The sequence below is a fragment of the Equus caballus genome, chromosome 23 (genome assembly GCF_041296265.1).
Source record: "Equus caballus isolate H_3958 breed thoroughbred chromosome 23, TB-T2T, whole genome shotgun sequence".
In the NCBI taxonomy this organism is placed as follows: domain Eukaryota; kingdom Metazoa; phylum Chordata; class Mammalia; order Perissodactyla; family Equidae; genus Equus; species Equus caballus.
This window is the reverse complement of record NC_091706.1, coordinates 37140235-37155046: the sequence shown is the minus strand read 5'-3', so window position 1 is coordinate 37155046 and position 14812 is coordinate 37140235. Positions and strand designations below refer to the sequence as shown.

The 14812-nt window shown below is 39.7% G+C and overlaps 1 protein-coding gene and 1 long non-coding RNA gene across 12 annotated transcripts in view; one reads left to right on the top strand and one right to left on the bottom strand.

Annotated features, from left to right (window-relative positions):
- The window catches only part of LOC111770161 (uncharacterized), a 51823-nt gene extending 42364 nt beyond the window's left edge, over positions 1-9459 (top strand). Inside the window, exons 4-6 of one of the 3 annotated variants that reach the window (XR_002803219.2) lie at positions 5314-5494; positions 8127-8251; positions 8882-9459. This is a non-coding gene — a long non-coding RNA (uncharacterized lncRNA). The remainder of the gene's footprint in view (positions 1-5313; positions 5495-8126; positions 8252-8881) is intronic. The other 2 variants (XR_011431170.1, XR_011431169.1) reach the window with 2 other exon arrangements.
- The window catches only part of SMARCA2 (SWI/SNF related, matrix associated, actin dependent regulator of chromatin, subfamily a, member 2), a 166771-nt gene that overhangs the window by 4737 nt on the left and 147222 nt on the right, over positions 1-14812 (bottom strand). For all 9 annotated transcript variants that reach the window (XM_014735432.3, XM_070248197.1, XM_070248194.1 and 6 more), the window contains 3 exons: positions 9464-9569; positions 8898-8999; positions 5845-5977 (listed from right to left, as the gene is read on the bottom strand). In XM_014735432.3, coding sequence (XP_014590918.3) covers positions 5845-5977; positions 8898-8999; positions 9464-9569 — 341 coding nt within the window. The remainder of the gene's footprint in view (positions 1-5844; positions 5978-8897; positions 9000-9463; positions 9570-14812) is intronic.

Genomic DNA, 14812 nt, shown 5'->3' with positions numbered 1-14812 from the left:
CACCTCCTCCCACAGACACACCACACATCGAATCTACAGCTACATATATGGAACAATTTCCTCTGAAAAAAACCCTAAAAACTAGCTGGACGACTCCTACACATCAGGCAAACAAGAAAAAAAAAAAACGTTGAAGCAAGCAGGAGAGGCCAAGACGCACTCTCACGATAAACCCCACTCCTGGTGCAGTGACGCTGAGGAGGGAAAGATTTGAATCCCACATTGGGCACCTCAAATTTTAAGACCTGCACCTGAGAGATGAGCCCCCAAATAGCTTTGAAAACCAATGAGGCTCACATGAACTGAGAAACGGCTCTTAAAGGGCTCACACCATGGGACTCACCCACTCCAGGGCCCAGCACAGGGGCAACTGATTGAGAAGCACCCAGACTTCGTGCAAAAGGAGGCTTATTTGCTTATCTTAAAGCATCAGCCAGAGAGGCAGGCATCTAACTTAACACACATCTAAAGGCCTGCTGAGGTATGGAGGCTGGCAGGTGCCATCTCTGCCTTGCTCCCGCTCACCAGTATCTCATGGAAAAGAGCTTGTACCATCCTCTGGTTCCCCATTTTTTGCAACTAGCCCCTCTCCCCAGGGTACAGCATGAGGCCTATTAGCTTATCCTCACAGAAGTAGCCAAGAAGCAGGGTTCTAATTAGGCACCTGTCTAAGGGCTGACTGTAATCCTTTTCAGAGACCTCAGAGGGTGGGCACTGTCTTCGTGCTCTCTCTCTCTGCCAAGTTCCAGAGTGCTAGTATCTCCCAGAGGGGAGCTTTTGCACATATCTGGTGCCCCAGTTTTTGGAACTGCTTCTCCAGAGACACCTCTAGATTGCCTGGCTGTGGTGGCCAGTGGAGCTAATGCTTGTAGTCCCACAGGACGGTATATATTTGCATACTTTAAAAGCTGCTGCCTGAGGCCCTGGCTTACAATCAGCCTGAAGCTAGGTGCTGACTGAGATCCTCCCCTTTGGGATGCTAATAGGTCTTGGCACACCTCAACTACTGGGAGACACTAGAAATAAAATAGGCTGCTTGGAAAATGAAAAAAGTATGAGAGACAACCAAGAACAAGGACAGGGTTGAATGATAAGGTTCACCTACAGGAGGCCCCTCCTTTGAGACTGGGAGAGGTAGCTATTTTATCTAAATGCACAGCAACCAACACAGAGAGTCAAGGAATATACTCCAAACAAAAGAACAAGATAAAATTTCAGAAAAAGTCCTTAATGAAATGGAGATAAATGACTGACTTGATACAGAGTTCAAAATAATGATCATAAAGATGTTAACGGAACTCAGGAGAAGAACGGATGAGCACAGTGAGAACTTCAACAAAGAGAAAGAAATATAAGAAAGTACCAAACAGAAGTCACAGAGCTGATGAATACAATATCTGAACGGAAAAATACACTAGAGGGGTTCAGTATCAGACTAGATGAAGCAGAAGAAAGGATCAGTGAACCTGAAGACACGGCAGTGGAACGCACCCAATCAGAGCAGCAAAAAGAAAAAGGAATAAAAGAAAGTGAAGATACTTTAAGGGATTTATAGGACAACATCAAGTGGAGCAACATTTGCATTATAGGGATCCCAGAAAGAAAACAGAGAGAGAAAGAGGCAGAAAACTTACCTGAAGAGATAATGACTAAAACTTCCCTAAGCTGGGGAAAGAAACAGACCTGCCTGATCCAGGAAATCCAGAGAGTTCCAAAAAAGATGAACCGAAAGAGACCCACACCAAGACACTTTATAGTTAAAATGTCAAAAGCTAAAGACAAAATCTTAAAAGCAGCAAAAGAAAAACAACTTGTCACGTATAAGGAAACCCCCATATAAGACTATCAGCAGATTTTTCAGCAGAAACTTTGCAGGCCAGAAGGGAGTAGTAGCATGAGATAGTAGTCAGAGTGCTGAAAGAAACAAACTTCCAGCCAAGAATACACTACCCTGCAAAGTTATTCAGAATTGAAGGATAAAGAACTTTCCAGACAAGCAAAACCTAAGAGTTCACCACCAGTAAACCAGCCTTCCAAGAAATGGTAAGGGGACTTTAAGCTGAAAAGAGAGGGCACTAATTAGTAACAAGAAAACATATGAAACTATAAATATCACTGGTAAAGGTAAATATATAGCATTGGTAGTGGTATGGCACCGCTCATCAAGCCATCCTGAGGCAGCGTCCCACATAGCACAACCAGAAGGACCTACAACTAGAATATACAACTATGTTCTGGGAGGCTTTGGAGAGAAGAAGAAGAAGAAGAAGAAAAAAGGAAGACTGGTAACAAATGTTACCTCAGATGCCAATCTTTAAAATAAAAAAATGTGGCATCAAAAACATAAAACGTGGAGAGGAGAAAGTAAAAATATAGAGCTTTAGAATACATTCAAACTCAAGTTATCATCAACTTAAAAGAGACTGTTATAATGATATGTTGTTATATGTAAGCCTCATGGTGATCACAAAGCAAAACCTATAGGAAATACACAAAAGATAAAGAGAACGAATCTAAGCATACCACTAAAGTTATGAAACCACAAAGGAAGAGAGCAAAAGAAGGAACAGAGGAACTACAAAACAGCCAGTAAACAATAAACAGAATGGCAATATGTACACACCTACCAATGATTACTTTAAATGTAAATAGACTAAATTCTCCAATCAAAAACCAGAGTGGCTGAACGGGTTAAAAAAACAAGAACCAACCATATGCTACCTACAAGACTATCTGACATCACTCACAAAAATTAACTCAAAAATGGATCAAAGACTTGAACATAAGACCTAAAACTGCAAAACTCCTAGAAGAAAACAGACAGTAAGCTCGTTGACATTGGTCTTGGTGATGACCTTTAGAGTTTGTCACCAAAAGTAAAGCCAACAAAAGCAAAAATAAACAAGTGGGACTACATCAAACTAAAAAGATTCTGCCACAGCAAAGGAAACCATCACCAAAATGAAAAGGCAACCTATGGAATGTGAGAAAATATCTGCAAAGCATATCCGTTAAGTGGTTAACATTCAAAATACATAAAGGACTCACATAACTCAATAGCAAAAAAAAATCTGATTTAAAAATGGGCAGAAGATCTGAAGAGGCATTTTTCCAAAGGACAACAGGTGCAGGAAAAGGTGCTCAACATCATTAATTATCAAGGAAATGCAAATCAAACCCACAATGAGATAGTGCCTCACACCTGTTAGAATGGCTATTACCAAAAAGACAAGAGAGGACTGTTAGGGGCAATGTGAAGAAAAAGGAAACCTTGTGCACTCTTGGAGGAAATGCAAATTGGTGCAGCCACTATGGGAAACAGTATGGAGGTTCCCCCCCAAATTAAAAATAGAACTACCATGTGATCCAGCAATGCTACTTCTGGGTATTTATCTGAAGAAAACAAAAACACTAACTCAGAAAGATAACTACACCCCTATTCATTCCAGCATTATTTACAATAGGCAAGATATGGAAACAACCCAAGTGTCCAACAATAGATGAACGGATAAAGAAAATATGGTAAATACATAACAGAATATTATTCACCCATAAAAAGAAGGAAATCTTGCCAATTGCGACAGCATGTATTGACCTTGAAGCCATTATGCTAAGTGAAATAAACCAGACAGAAAAAGACAAATACTGTATGATCTCTCTCATATGTGAAATCTAAAAAACAAAAATAACTGAGAACAGATTTGGTGGTTGCCAGAAGCGGGGGAGTCAGGAGGTGTGTGAAACAGGTGAAAGGGGTCAAAAGGTATAAACTCCCAGTTATAAAATAAATAGGTCACGGGGTTTAACGTACAGCATGGCGAGTATAGTTAATAATACTACACTGTATATTTCAGAGTTGCTAAGAGAGCAAACCTTAAAAGTTCTCATCACAAGAAAAGAAAATTTCTAAGTATGTATGATGACAAATATTAACTAGACTTATAGTGGTGATGTCACAATACATACAAATATTGCATCATGCTGTATAGCTGAAACTGGTATGTTAACGTCAAGTACACCTCAAGAGAAAAAAAGTAAGTGGAAGAGGAGGAGGCAGAAGAGAGAGTCAGAGATGCCAACGTGAGAAGGATGCACAAGGAAATGCATTCTCCCCTCGGTGACACCTTGATTTTGGCCCCAAGAGACCCATGACAAACTTGTGACCTAAGGAAGTACAAGATAATAAACTGTGTTGTAATAAGCCACTAAGTTTGTGGAAATTTGTTATCGCAGCAATAGAAAGTTATTACACCAAGTATCAAGAAGGATTAAAGAAACTGAACTCATCGACGGGATAAGAGGGCAGCTGTTTGAAAACAGATTAGAAATCTGGCTCTAAAATAAGGAAATATTTAACTGAGATAGGTAATGTAGACTTATTCATCAAATGCTAGGCTATTACAACTAGGGAATAACCACGTGAACTTGAACAAGGTTCATAAATAAAAGGCAGAATCACTAAAAAGACGACGACTGAGAGCAGATGTGGGTGTGGGGAAACGGACACTCCTAGGCTGCTGACAAAGACATAAACTCCGTTCTGTGTGGCAATATGTATGCATCAGATGTTTTAAAAATGTCTGCAGTCACTTATGGGTAAGAATTTTCAGGACAGCATTATTTAGAGTGAGAGTAACACATTTTGGTACATTCACTAATGAATGTTAATATAAACTGCTGTATAGAAACACCGATTGCTATGAGAAAATGTTCATAATAAATAGAAAAATCATGCTACAAAACAATGTGCTATACTTTTATAAACAAAATATTTATGTACAGGAAAAAAACTGGAAGGCAACGTCTCAAAATGTTAAGTGTATATTGGGTAATGGAATTACACAAATTTTCCTTTCTTAAAAAAATATTTTCCAAGTTGTCTGTACTAAGAATATAATTAGGAACAAATCTAATAAAAAATTTTAAAGCATATCTGTGCTGTTTTACATAGCAGACCATAAACTACTGGGATTTATTACTTTGAGAAGAGTTATGGGGTGAAAACATAATTAGGTAAGAAGAAATTTTAGACTTTTGAAGGCAGACTTAACCTCTGAAATATTAGGGTTAGCAACCAGGGCTGGGCCTAGGGAAAGATAAGGGAGGTACTTGCCTTGGGTACCAAATGTGAGAGGGCACCAAAACTTGGCAATCGAGACAAATGATATTCTAAAGAAATATTTTAAAAACTCAAAATTAATGCAAAAACAATCCGTGATGAAAAAAATATCAAAATTTTAAATAAAGACAGGATCAGTATCTGCTCCATGATGGACCACAGTTTCAACTCAGTTTGACCATTATTTTCTAAAGTGGTGATTCTCAGAGTGTGGTCCTGGGCCCAGCAGCATCCGTATCCCCCAGGAACTTGTTGGAAATGCTGACTCTCAGGCCCCACCCCAGGCGACTGAATCAGAGACTGCAGGCAGTGGAGCCCAACAATCAAAGCTCTATCAATCCCTTCAGGCTAGAGAGCTACTGTGCTACAGAACAGGTAGGTAATATTAACAACCATGTTGGGAGAAAATGTTTATTACACTGATATTCAAAGGCAGCATTCAGTGAGCCTTTGCTAGGAGCCTGGCCATATGCTAAGCTTTTTGCATGCTTAGTGGGGCGGGGGGGGGGGGGGGAGCATGTTTACTGCCTCTGTTTTACAGAGGAGGAAACTGAGCTTGAGCGGGGTTAAGTACACCCCCTGAAGTTGGCCAGCAAGGACACGGGAGACCAAGGATGGGAATCCAGATCTGCCTGACTCTAAGGTCTGTTCTGTTAGCATCTGTGGAAACATCTATGCAGGTGACAAGGGGCAAAGAAGTGGAGGAACCACATGCCTGGGCTTACCCTCCGACTCTGACTCCTCTTCATCTTCCTCTTCCTCCTCTTCATTGCTTTCGTCCTCACTCTCTTCCTCTTTGGCAATTTTCTGCCGAGCACTCTTAAACACTGACTGTAAGACGATGGAGTCTTCATAGATCTAAAGGGTCAAAGCGGCACCTGTTAAAAACTGCAAGCTGAGGGCCCAAGATTCACAATTGCAGTGTGCTCTTCTCTTTGTTATGCAACACGCTAACTTTATTTCACATGAATTTTAGTAGAAACGTCAACATTAGCTTTTAGGCCTACAGGAAAACACCAAACTCAAATACAGACACACATATTCTTATAGGAAAAAGTCCATATGCAGTTGAAATAACTTCAGTGTGTGTGTATGTGTGTGCGTGAGTGTGTGCGTGCATGCACTTGGGAGAGAAGGGTGGATTTCCATAAGACATCCTCCCATCTTTGACAACAAAAATGCTATTTGAAAAACTACATTTCTTATTTGAATTGTTCTATCAAGTGGTTTGGTGAACCAATCTTCTTTAAAATGCAATTCCCCTAACAAAATGGAAGCTATTCTTTATTACTGAGTTTATCAGTACCAGACAATACTATTCCAATCAATACTTTATTTTTAGTGTGTGCACACACCTAGGCATAGCCCTGTGTAGTTGCTGAGAGAAATACAAAGTTCAAAAATGGTTCTTTTTCTCAAAAAATTAAAAATAGGAGTACCATACAATCCAGCACTCCCACTTCTGGGTATATATCCAAAACAACTGAAATCAGGGTCTTGAAGAGAGATTTCCACACCCATGTTTACAGCAGCATTACTCACAATGGCCAAGAGGTGGAAGCAATCCAAAATGTCCATAACTGATGGATGGATGAACACAATGCAGAATATACACACCAAGGAATATTATACAGCCTTAAAAAGGAGGGAAATCCTGTCACATGCTATAACATAGATGAACCTTGAGGACATTATGCTAAGTGAAATAACAGCCCAGTCAGAAGAAGACAAAAACTGTGTGATTCACTTCTATGGGGTATCTAAAGTAGTCAAATTCACAGAAATAGAAAGTAGAATGGGAATTGGCAGGGCGCCGGGGAGATGGGGAGTTGTTGTTTACTGGGTATAGTGTCAGTTTTACAAGATGAAAGAGTTCTGGAGATCTGTTGCACAACAATAAGAATATATTTAACACTACTAAACTGTAAACTTAAAAATAATTAAGATGACAAATTTTATGTTTTACTACAAGTAAATAAAAAATTAAAAACAGAAAAAAATGATCCTTGCTCTAGGAACACATTCCTTTATTGCAAAGATGAGCCACACACTCAAGAAAGTGACTGCGCAACTTGTGGTAAACACCAAATAATACAGTACAATAGAACAAGGACCAGGGAGAGAACACTGTGATCAACGGGGTCCTTGTGGTAAGAATTTACCAGAGACATCAGAGTTGAGCTGGGTCTTAAAGGTGAGGAGGGTTCCATCAGGCAAGAGAAAGGAGAGAAAGTAAGAAAGGAGGGAAGGCAGGAATAAAAACGATGCAAGTAATTGCACCAATGTCAATTTCCTGGTTATGACACTGGACCGTGTTACAAAACACGTGACTATCTTGCGATGCTATAAAGGGTACACAGGCTCTGTCCGTGTTATTTGTTACAACGCCATGTGTGTTCAGGCAACCAGGTGTTTACGGGACCAGTCAGACTGAACGAGCAACTGTTTAGGTTGAGGAACAGCAGAGAATGAAGCTAAATGAGGCAGGGTAGGGTAGGGTACAACTTTAGAAAGCAGCCTACAGACATGAAATTCATTCTAGAATTTAATAGTACATGGGGTACCTCTAAGCTTGGTAGGCAGTAGATAGACAGGGTGAGAAGGTGTTTAGAGAAAGATAAACTAGTATCCAGGATGGGCTGGGAGGGAAGCCAGCCAAGAGGCCATTTGTCACCACATTTGAGGTGTGAGACAGCGACTGTGGGCAGACAGGGAGGTCGTGGGACTGGAAGCATATCACAATGTTGCCATTGTAGTATAAAGAACCCAAAAATCTACCCAGAGACTTTGAATGGTCATTCGCAAAAGACTTCCTTGTTGACTCCTGCACTTCTTCTCTATGTCCTGGTTTTTCTCTTAACTTTCTTTGAAGAGTGTCTTAAAAACAGAAGGATTGCTTTCAAGACCTATTATTTTGGTCAAAATCACACTACTATTAACCATTAAACCTGGAAATACACAGTCTGTTCAAGGCACATCCTGAGGATTCCCATGTTCTCCAATTTAGTGATTGGCATTGACAGAAGGTGAAAAAGCAAGATCAGGAAAGAGGCTTAAGGAATTGAATGGTGGCTGGACACGCCTTGGTCGGCAGACGCATGGACCTCTCTTCTCGTTCCTTCTTCTTCACAGGTGGGAGAGCATTAGGCCAGAAATACAGATAGGAAAAAGGGTGTTCATACAAAACGTGAGTGGAATTGAGGTGTAATTAAGTGCAAGTTATTTTAATAAATTCAGTGTCACTTACTCATATACTCTTAGACTTGCCAACTATGGAGAAGAGGAGTAAAGAGAATTGCAATTGGCCTAATATAAGGCATTTTTTATATGCAATTAGAGGCAATGGTTATTTTCTCTCTATATTTTTTTTTTGTCTTAAATCATAGCAGTTTCAACTCCTGAGGCAAGGTTACAATCAGAAAAATGAAGGTCAATATAATCAAATACACAATCTCGATGAAAGCAAAACCTGTACCTCTAGCCTTTAAGCATTACATTAAGTGATTTACTTGAATTCTTCCTCTAATTAGAAGCCAAGGCTTTAAGGGAAGCTCAAGTAGGAGCTAGCACAGCTATGGTACAAAGGAGCCGGCATTAAGTTGAAAACGCCAAACCCTCAATTTCCTTACGTAGGTAGCAGGGAATAAAGGATTTTATTTTTCATTTTTCTACTGCCAGGTTACTACCAACGGTTCAAACGGTAGAAAGTGAAATATTTTACGTAACAGAACATAAGCACATTTAAGGTTAAATCTTTTTCAGACAACTGAAGACAGACCTGGGATCCCTCCAAGTTGAATGTCTGAGCATTGTGACAGAGAAGCATGACATCTTTCTCCAGGTCGCCCAGGCTCCGGTATTTATGATTACGAATTCTTTCCTAATGGAAATTTTGGATGAAATAAAGAAGAGGGAGAGAAATGCAACAATCATTACTGGGTAAACAAAGCCCCATTTTCCCTTTGTCTTCTCAGCACACAGCCCCGCCAGGGATGTGGGCCTGCCCAACTCCAGGGGGTGCCAATCACACAGACCACCCTCCCACCAGTATTCCTTCTTGTAAGGGGGAGGAAGGAGAATGCAGTGGGAAACAGGAAGTGCAGTGGGGAAAGGGAATCTGAAACCTTAAATAAAATGCAATATAATACAATATGAGCTCGCAGCATAATGCTTAAATAACACACATGTAAAGGCACAAGGACACCCCAACCTTTTTGGTGACAAGCCCTGGATGGCTGTCAGTGGTGATCAGACAAGATGCCACTGCCAAGTCCTGACGAGAATCATTTCAATGAATTTAACTTCTCCTTTACTTAAAATAAAGTTTGTAAACAAAATAACTACCTTTATTTTTTTGAAATCCACCGGCTTCCTAATTAATTCATAGTATTCTGGTAATTCTTTCCTTGAAGGTAACTGAATGAAGACTTCACTGAGCTGTCGCCCTGAACTGCAGGGTGGAGGAAACAAACAGAAACATAACAGATCATGCACTACTAAGGAAAGGTTTCATTCTATTTCAGAGAATGCCGGAAAAGCAAATTGGCATCCCATGCATATAGACACGCGGCTCTTTAAATCAAGGAAAACTCCACAACTCTACTGGAGATTAATTAACGCCCCTTGTGCTAACTTCAAAATCACATCAAAATACCATTAGGTCCCCACTTCTGTCATATGTATGATTTGGGAAGTCCACTGAGGATTTCTCTATCAGAGCAAACACATCTCTTCATTTTGATCGAAATATTTAAAATATCCTATTCAACCAAAAATTCCATTTTTAATGAATAATAATTGAGTTGGTAAAAAAAAAAACCAGAAACAACAGAGACTTTACTTCCATACTCCTTTGTCTTCAAATTTACTTTACATTTAGAAAATGATATGTTAGAATATATTCTGGAAACTCAGATGAAAAGCTTTTGTATGTACCTAGTGACTGTCTTATCTTTTCAGTCTTACTCCTTTTAGGGTATTTTGCACCCCGTGAACCACACACACCTTTATGACTATTTGCCACAGGAACTCCTTCATCATGCCTAACTGCACTTCTGCTTGTGTGGAGCAATTTGGGCAGAAAAGAACAAACATTTAGCAAGTGTGGGTGCCTCATGTTGCTTAGATTCCTGCTGCACCCTCCCCCAAATTTATTGTAGCTTTATTTGAAAGCAGATTTAATAGCAACAACTGCTTAGCATTTTGTAATTTTGACAAAACAGGCAATAAAACGATATAAGCTTTTAACATCACTTAATATTAGAAGCAGACATGGTTAAAGGAACAAAGATTTTCATAATTTAGGTTCAAGACCCTCCTATCTGACCTGGCCTACCCAGATCAATAGCAGCTGTGGGGTATGGTACAGTCATTTTTCACAAAAATCTCGCTTCCCTTATGATGCCATCATGACTTCCTTTGTGAAGCCAGAAATATATTAAAAAAAAATATATATATATATATATAAGTCACTGCCATGTAAATTTCAGAAGGTGATTCTAGGCATGTGAGAGAATGCTAGAAGCAGTGGAAAAGAATGAGTGACAATCTGCTGTTTTAATCCAGAGTCCCAGTTGTATAATTAAAAAATAATCATAATGACAGTTATCATAAAAAAGGCATGCGCAGTAACTCAAATGGTTGCCTAGCAACCGGTGGGGAACAGGCTGAAGTGCAAAGGGGCCTGCATAAATTAGCCGAAAATCCTCTGTCAAAGGGATGGGTGAGTTTTTCTGTTATACTGGGTGACTGTTGTGTTTTATTTTATTTTTTAATGCATATATAGACCTCATGAATACTAAAATCAGGGGTGAACACAAGAGGTTTACGAGGACCACAGTTTAATAGGGAATTGGGTTTTTAGATGATGGTGGCAAGAACTAAGGTGTTCTCTCACCCTCACATCCACTCCTACCCTCCCCCCTCCAGGTGGAGAAATGCGTTTGTACCTCCATAAATTATACCACACAGTACGTGACAACAACTATTTTATTTCCTATCACCTTCAACATAGGGCCACAATATCTGGTCGATTCTTTTTCTACCATTCTGAGATTTATATACGCAAACATTTTACCTGATTGAAAATGAACATCTGAAAGGCACTGACAGGAATTTATAGACATTAGTTTTCCTATCAGAGACTTCTTTATAATTAGCATTCTTTACAACCTAGCAAAGATCAAAAAGACGTCTTGGTAATCTTGGATTTGACAGCTGACCCTCAGTGACATCATCATAGTGCCATTTCCTACAATGCCAACAGATGGTGTCACTTTCCTATTGAGGAATGACCAGCACATCTTTGCTTTGTACACCTGTGATGGACACAATTCTTTATTTCAACTGTGCTCTTGAAAGAAATAAGTGGATTGCACCCAGAGTGTGATAAACCTCTTTCTAACAGGGGCAAAATGGCTAAAACAACCTTGGTCTGATGTCCTGTCCTCAGTTAGGTCACAGAAACTCTAGACCCTATAAGGAGACAATCCAGAGTTATCTGTGCTCCTGAAGGAGAGGGCTGAATGTTCTGAGACTTATGACCAACAGTGTAAAATGAGACAAATTTATTCTGTTTCAAAAATAAAGGCTCACTCGACTAATATTCCTACCCTTCTGCCTTTTTCCCCTCCTCAGACCAGAGGACATGAGCTAGAGAAGGACCTGGAAGTGATCTAAGGAAGTCTTCTTGTGGCTGTGTTGGCACCAGCGTCACTCAAACACCTTAGGCTGGCTTTCAAAGCTCTCCTCAGCTCATTCTTTGCAAACTGAATTTGTACTGTTGACCTGATTCTTCTGGTCAGAATAGCCTTTGTCCTGCGTACCTCCTCGTACCATCGCCAATTTCCCCTTTTTAACTAATTCTAAGTTTCCAGCCTTGACCCACCTCTCACTCTATGGCTGGAAGGTTCTCTATCCTTTTCTCTTCAAATACTTCATTATTTATCCAGGATCAAGAATCTATCTTCCACAAAAATGGAAGAAATCCTCCTCAGTATTAAGCTACCTCTTGGTACCTCGCTGCTCATAACTTCATTCTGTGTATGTTGTTTCTTCTCTCCTCCACACAGGGTGGGAATATTTACAAGGCAGTAAAACCCCTCCTCCATCCCTTTCAGAGGCAATGGCTCTGAAGGCCAGCCTGGGCAGGAAATGTCAGGAGGTCCTGGAAGACGTCCAGCTTCTACATAACCTATAGAACCATCGGGATAGCAGGACCATTTGCTAATGGATCACTACAGTAACTTACTTCTTCCTACATTAAAGGTTTTAAAAAAAAAAGTAAATAAAAAAAAGGGGAAGCGAAGCAGGCTGATAAGAGTTTTGAATTCCTGGCATTTCTTTCTCAAACTTAAGCTGAGCAAAGGCTTTTTCAACATACCTTTTCAAATGCTGGGTTTTTTTTTTTCTTAGTGCCAGGTTTTTTTCCTTTTTTCTTTTTTAAGTACAGAACAATAGACTAATTGTACAATGGTTTGCAGAAGGTGTTCTGTTTCTGTTGAAATACTTATCCTACCCCCAAGGTATTTTCCATTATGTCACTTTACACAATTTAAGGCCTAAGTATGAACTGTTACCTCTAAGTGGGCTGCTTCCCATGACAAAAGTGATACTGCTCCCCTCCTCCAAAAGAGGATTCCACTATTCAGATCTATTTTGTACAACGACCTAACACAGAATAAGAAATGGGACCCCGAGAAGACACGGGATGTCTTAGAGGGGGAGGATGTCATAGGGGGAGGAGGGGAACCTAAAATACAAATTTAAGGGAACATAGTGCACTACATAGAGTTTACAGGTGCTGGTGGGCAAACACATTTCCTCTCCATACTGGTGAATGGGCACAGGGACACATGGCCATGATGTCATGGTGTGTGAGATGGAAAAGCCCCATGTGCCACTGTAAACGGCGATTTGCAAATGCTACATGTAGAGCTTATACGTGTACACACACACATATGCACACACACAATTGAGATTTACTTTGCTGTGCTTCATCTGGGAACCAATTTCTGTCCCATTACCTCCGCAAAGCAAACTGCAATAATTTTACATCTATACTACTACAACTCTCAAATGGTCACTGCATACATTATAAATATTACATAAATATCAGCTTTATCTTTGATTGCATTTTAGTACTACAGTTGGAAGCAAGCAGAAGACTGAAATGCTAACTAAGAAACTGCTCCTTGAAAAGGCTGGCTATTACGCCTTTCCAACAAGCCCAAACCAAGAAGATAGGCTATTGAGTGACAGTCTGGTTTTTTTTTTTCTTTCTTGGCTGCTTTATGATTTTTCTTTCCACCTGCCCGAGCTGATCTGTTGACAAGAATTCCTAATGGATACTCCTGAAAAAAATCTTAACTAAAGCTGAAACAGGTTTTGTTTATACCAGTTAAGGAATGTAAAAATGTGGCTATCTTGCCTCCAAAAGAAAATAATGTCATGATGTAGAATACCCTCTTGGAGTTGGAGGGGTTTTACGGAAAAGCTATCACATTGCTAAAGGAATCAAGCACGGGAAATCATTTGGGAAGAAAACTATAAAAATTGGTCAGCATTGGAGGGCAGCAGGTGACAGCATGCTGCTTCTTTTCTGGATCAGATTCCCGTGAGGTTGAATACATACCATTTAAAAATGCACTTAGACTGGAGTAACACCCTACTTATCCAGAGAGTCCTCCAAAACCTCAGCCAGTCATGACATAGGTGTCAGAGGCACCTGCCCTCCGTATTCATGATGAGCTCTCCCATCTGAGTCTTAGTAAGTACTGACCGCTAATTCCTAACAAGCGTAGGAATCCGACCTCCCAGCCTCTTGAAACTCAGATGGGGTAACAGCAGAACAGAACAGCATGGCGGTAGACTTGCTTTTGGTAGCGGAATTGGGAGCTGTTAAAAATCACCCCAAGGGTCACATTAAGGACTGTAGATATATAATGTGCCCGAGTTATCCACAAAAATAAGGTTACATCAGGTTAATGCAAGATAAATGCCCTGATGCTAGGGGACGGTAAGGGGCTGGCTCAGCTCAAGAGGAAAAGTACCAAGACTTTATCAACAGTCTTAAATACAATCACACTCGGAGGGATGGTTTTACTTTCAGTAATCTACTCTAGGCTGAAATATAAAGATATATATTTATTTATAAAGATGTTCATCACAACATTATTTAAAACAACTAAATAATTTAAAGCAGCCAAAATGTTTAACAATTGGGGAAGGGACAAATACTGGAATGTGACACAGTCTACAACTATGTATTTTAAAATTATGTGCCTTAAAGAACGGGAAAATGCTTTGTATATGACATTCAGTAAAAAAACAAAACAAAACACACAGGATATCAAATTATAAATGCAGTACAACTTCAGCTAGGTTTTTAAAAAGGCAAACTAAGAACCAAAAGGAGATATGCCAGAGCATAAACATTAATGATAATGTACTCTTCTTCAACAAAATGAAGATTTACAATCCAGTGTAATTTGGAACTGTATTATTGCCCTTAAGTAAAGTAGGTCTCAAATACTTTTATTGCGTTACCTTCTTTGAACTATAAGTCAAAAATCTAATTTGATTTTCCCAGAGAAATGTTGTCTAAGGGGCATATGACTGACCTTTATTTATATGATCATAAACAGTACAGTTCACCAATTGGTACCTTTTAACTCTACCATACAAAGCCAAATA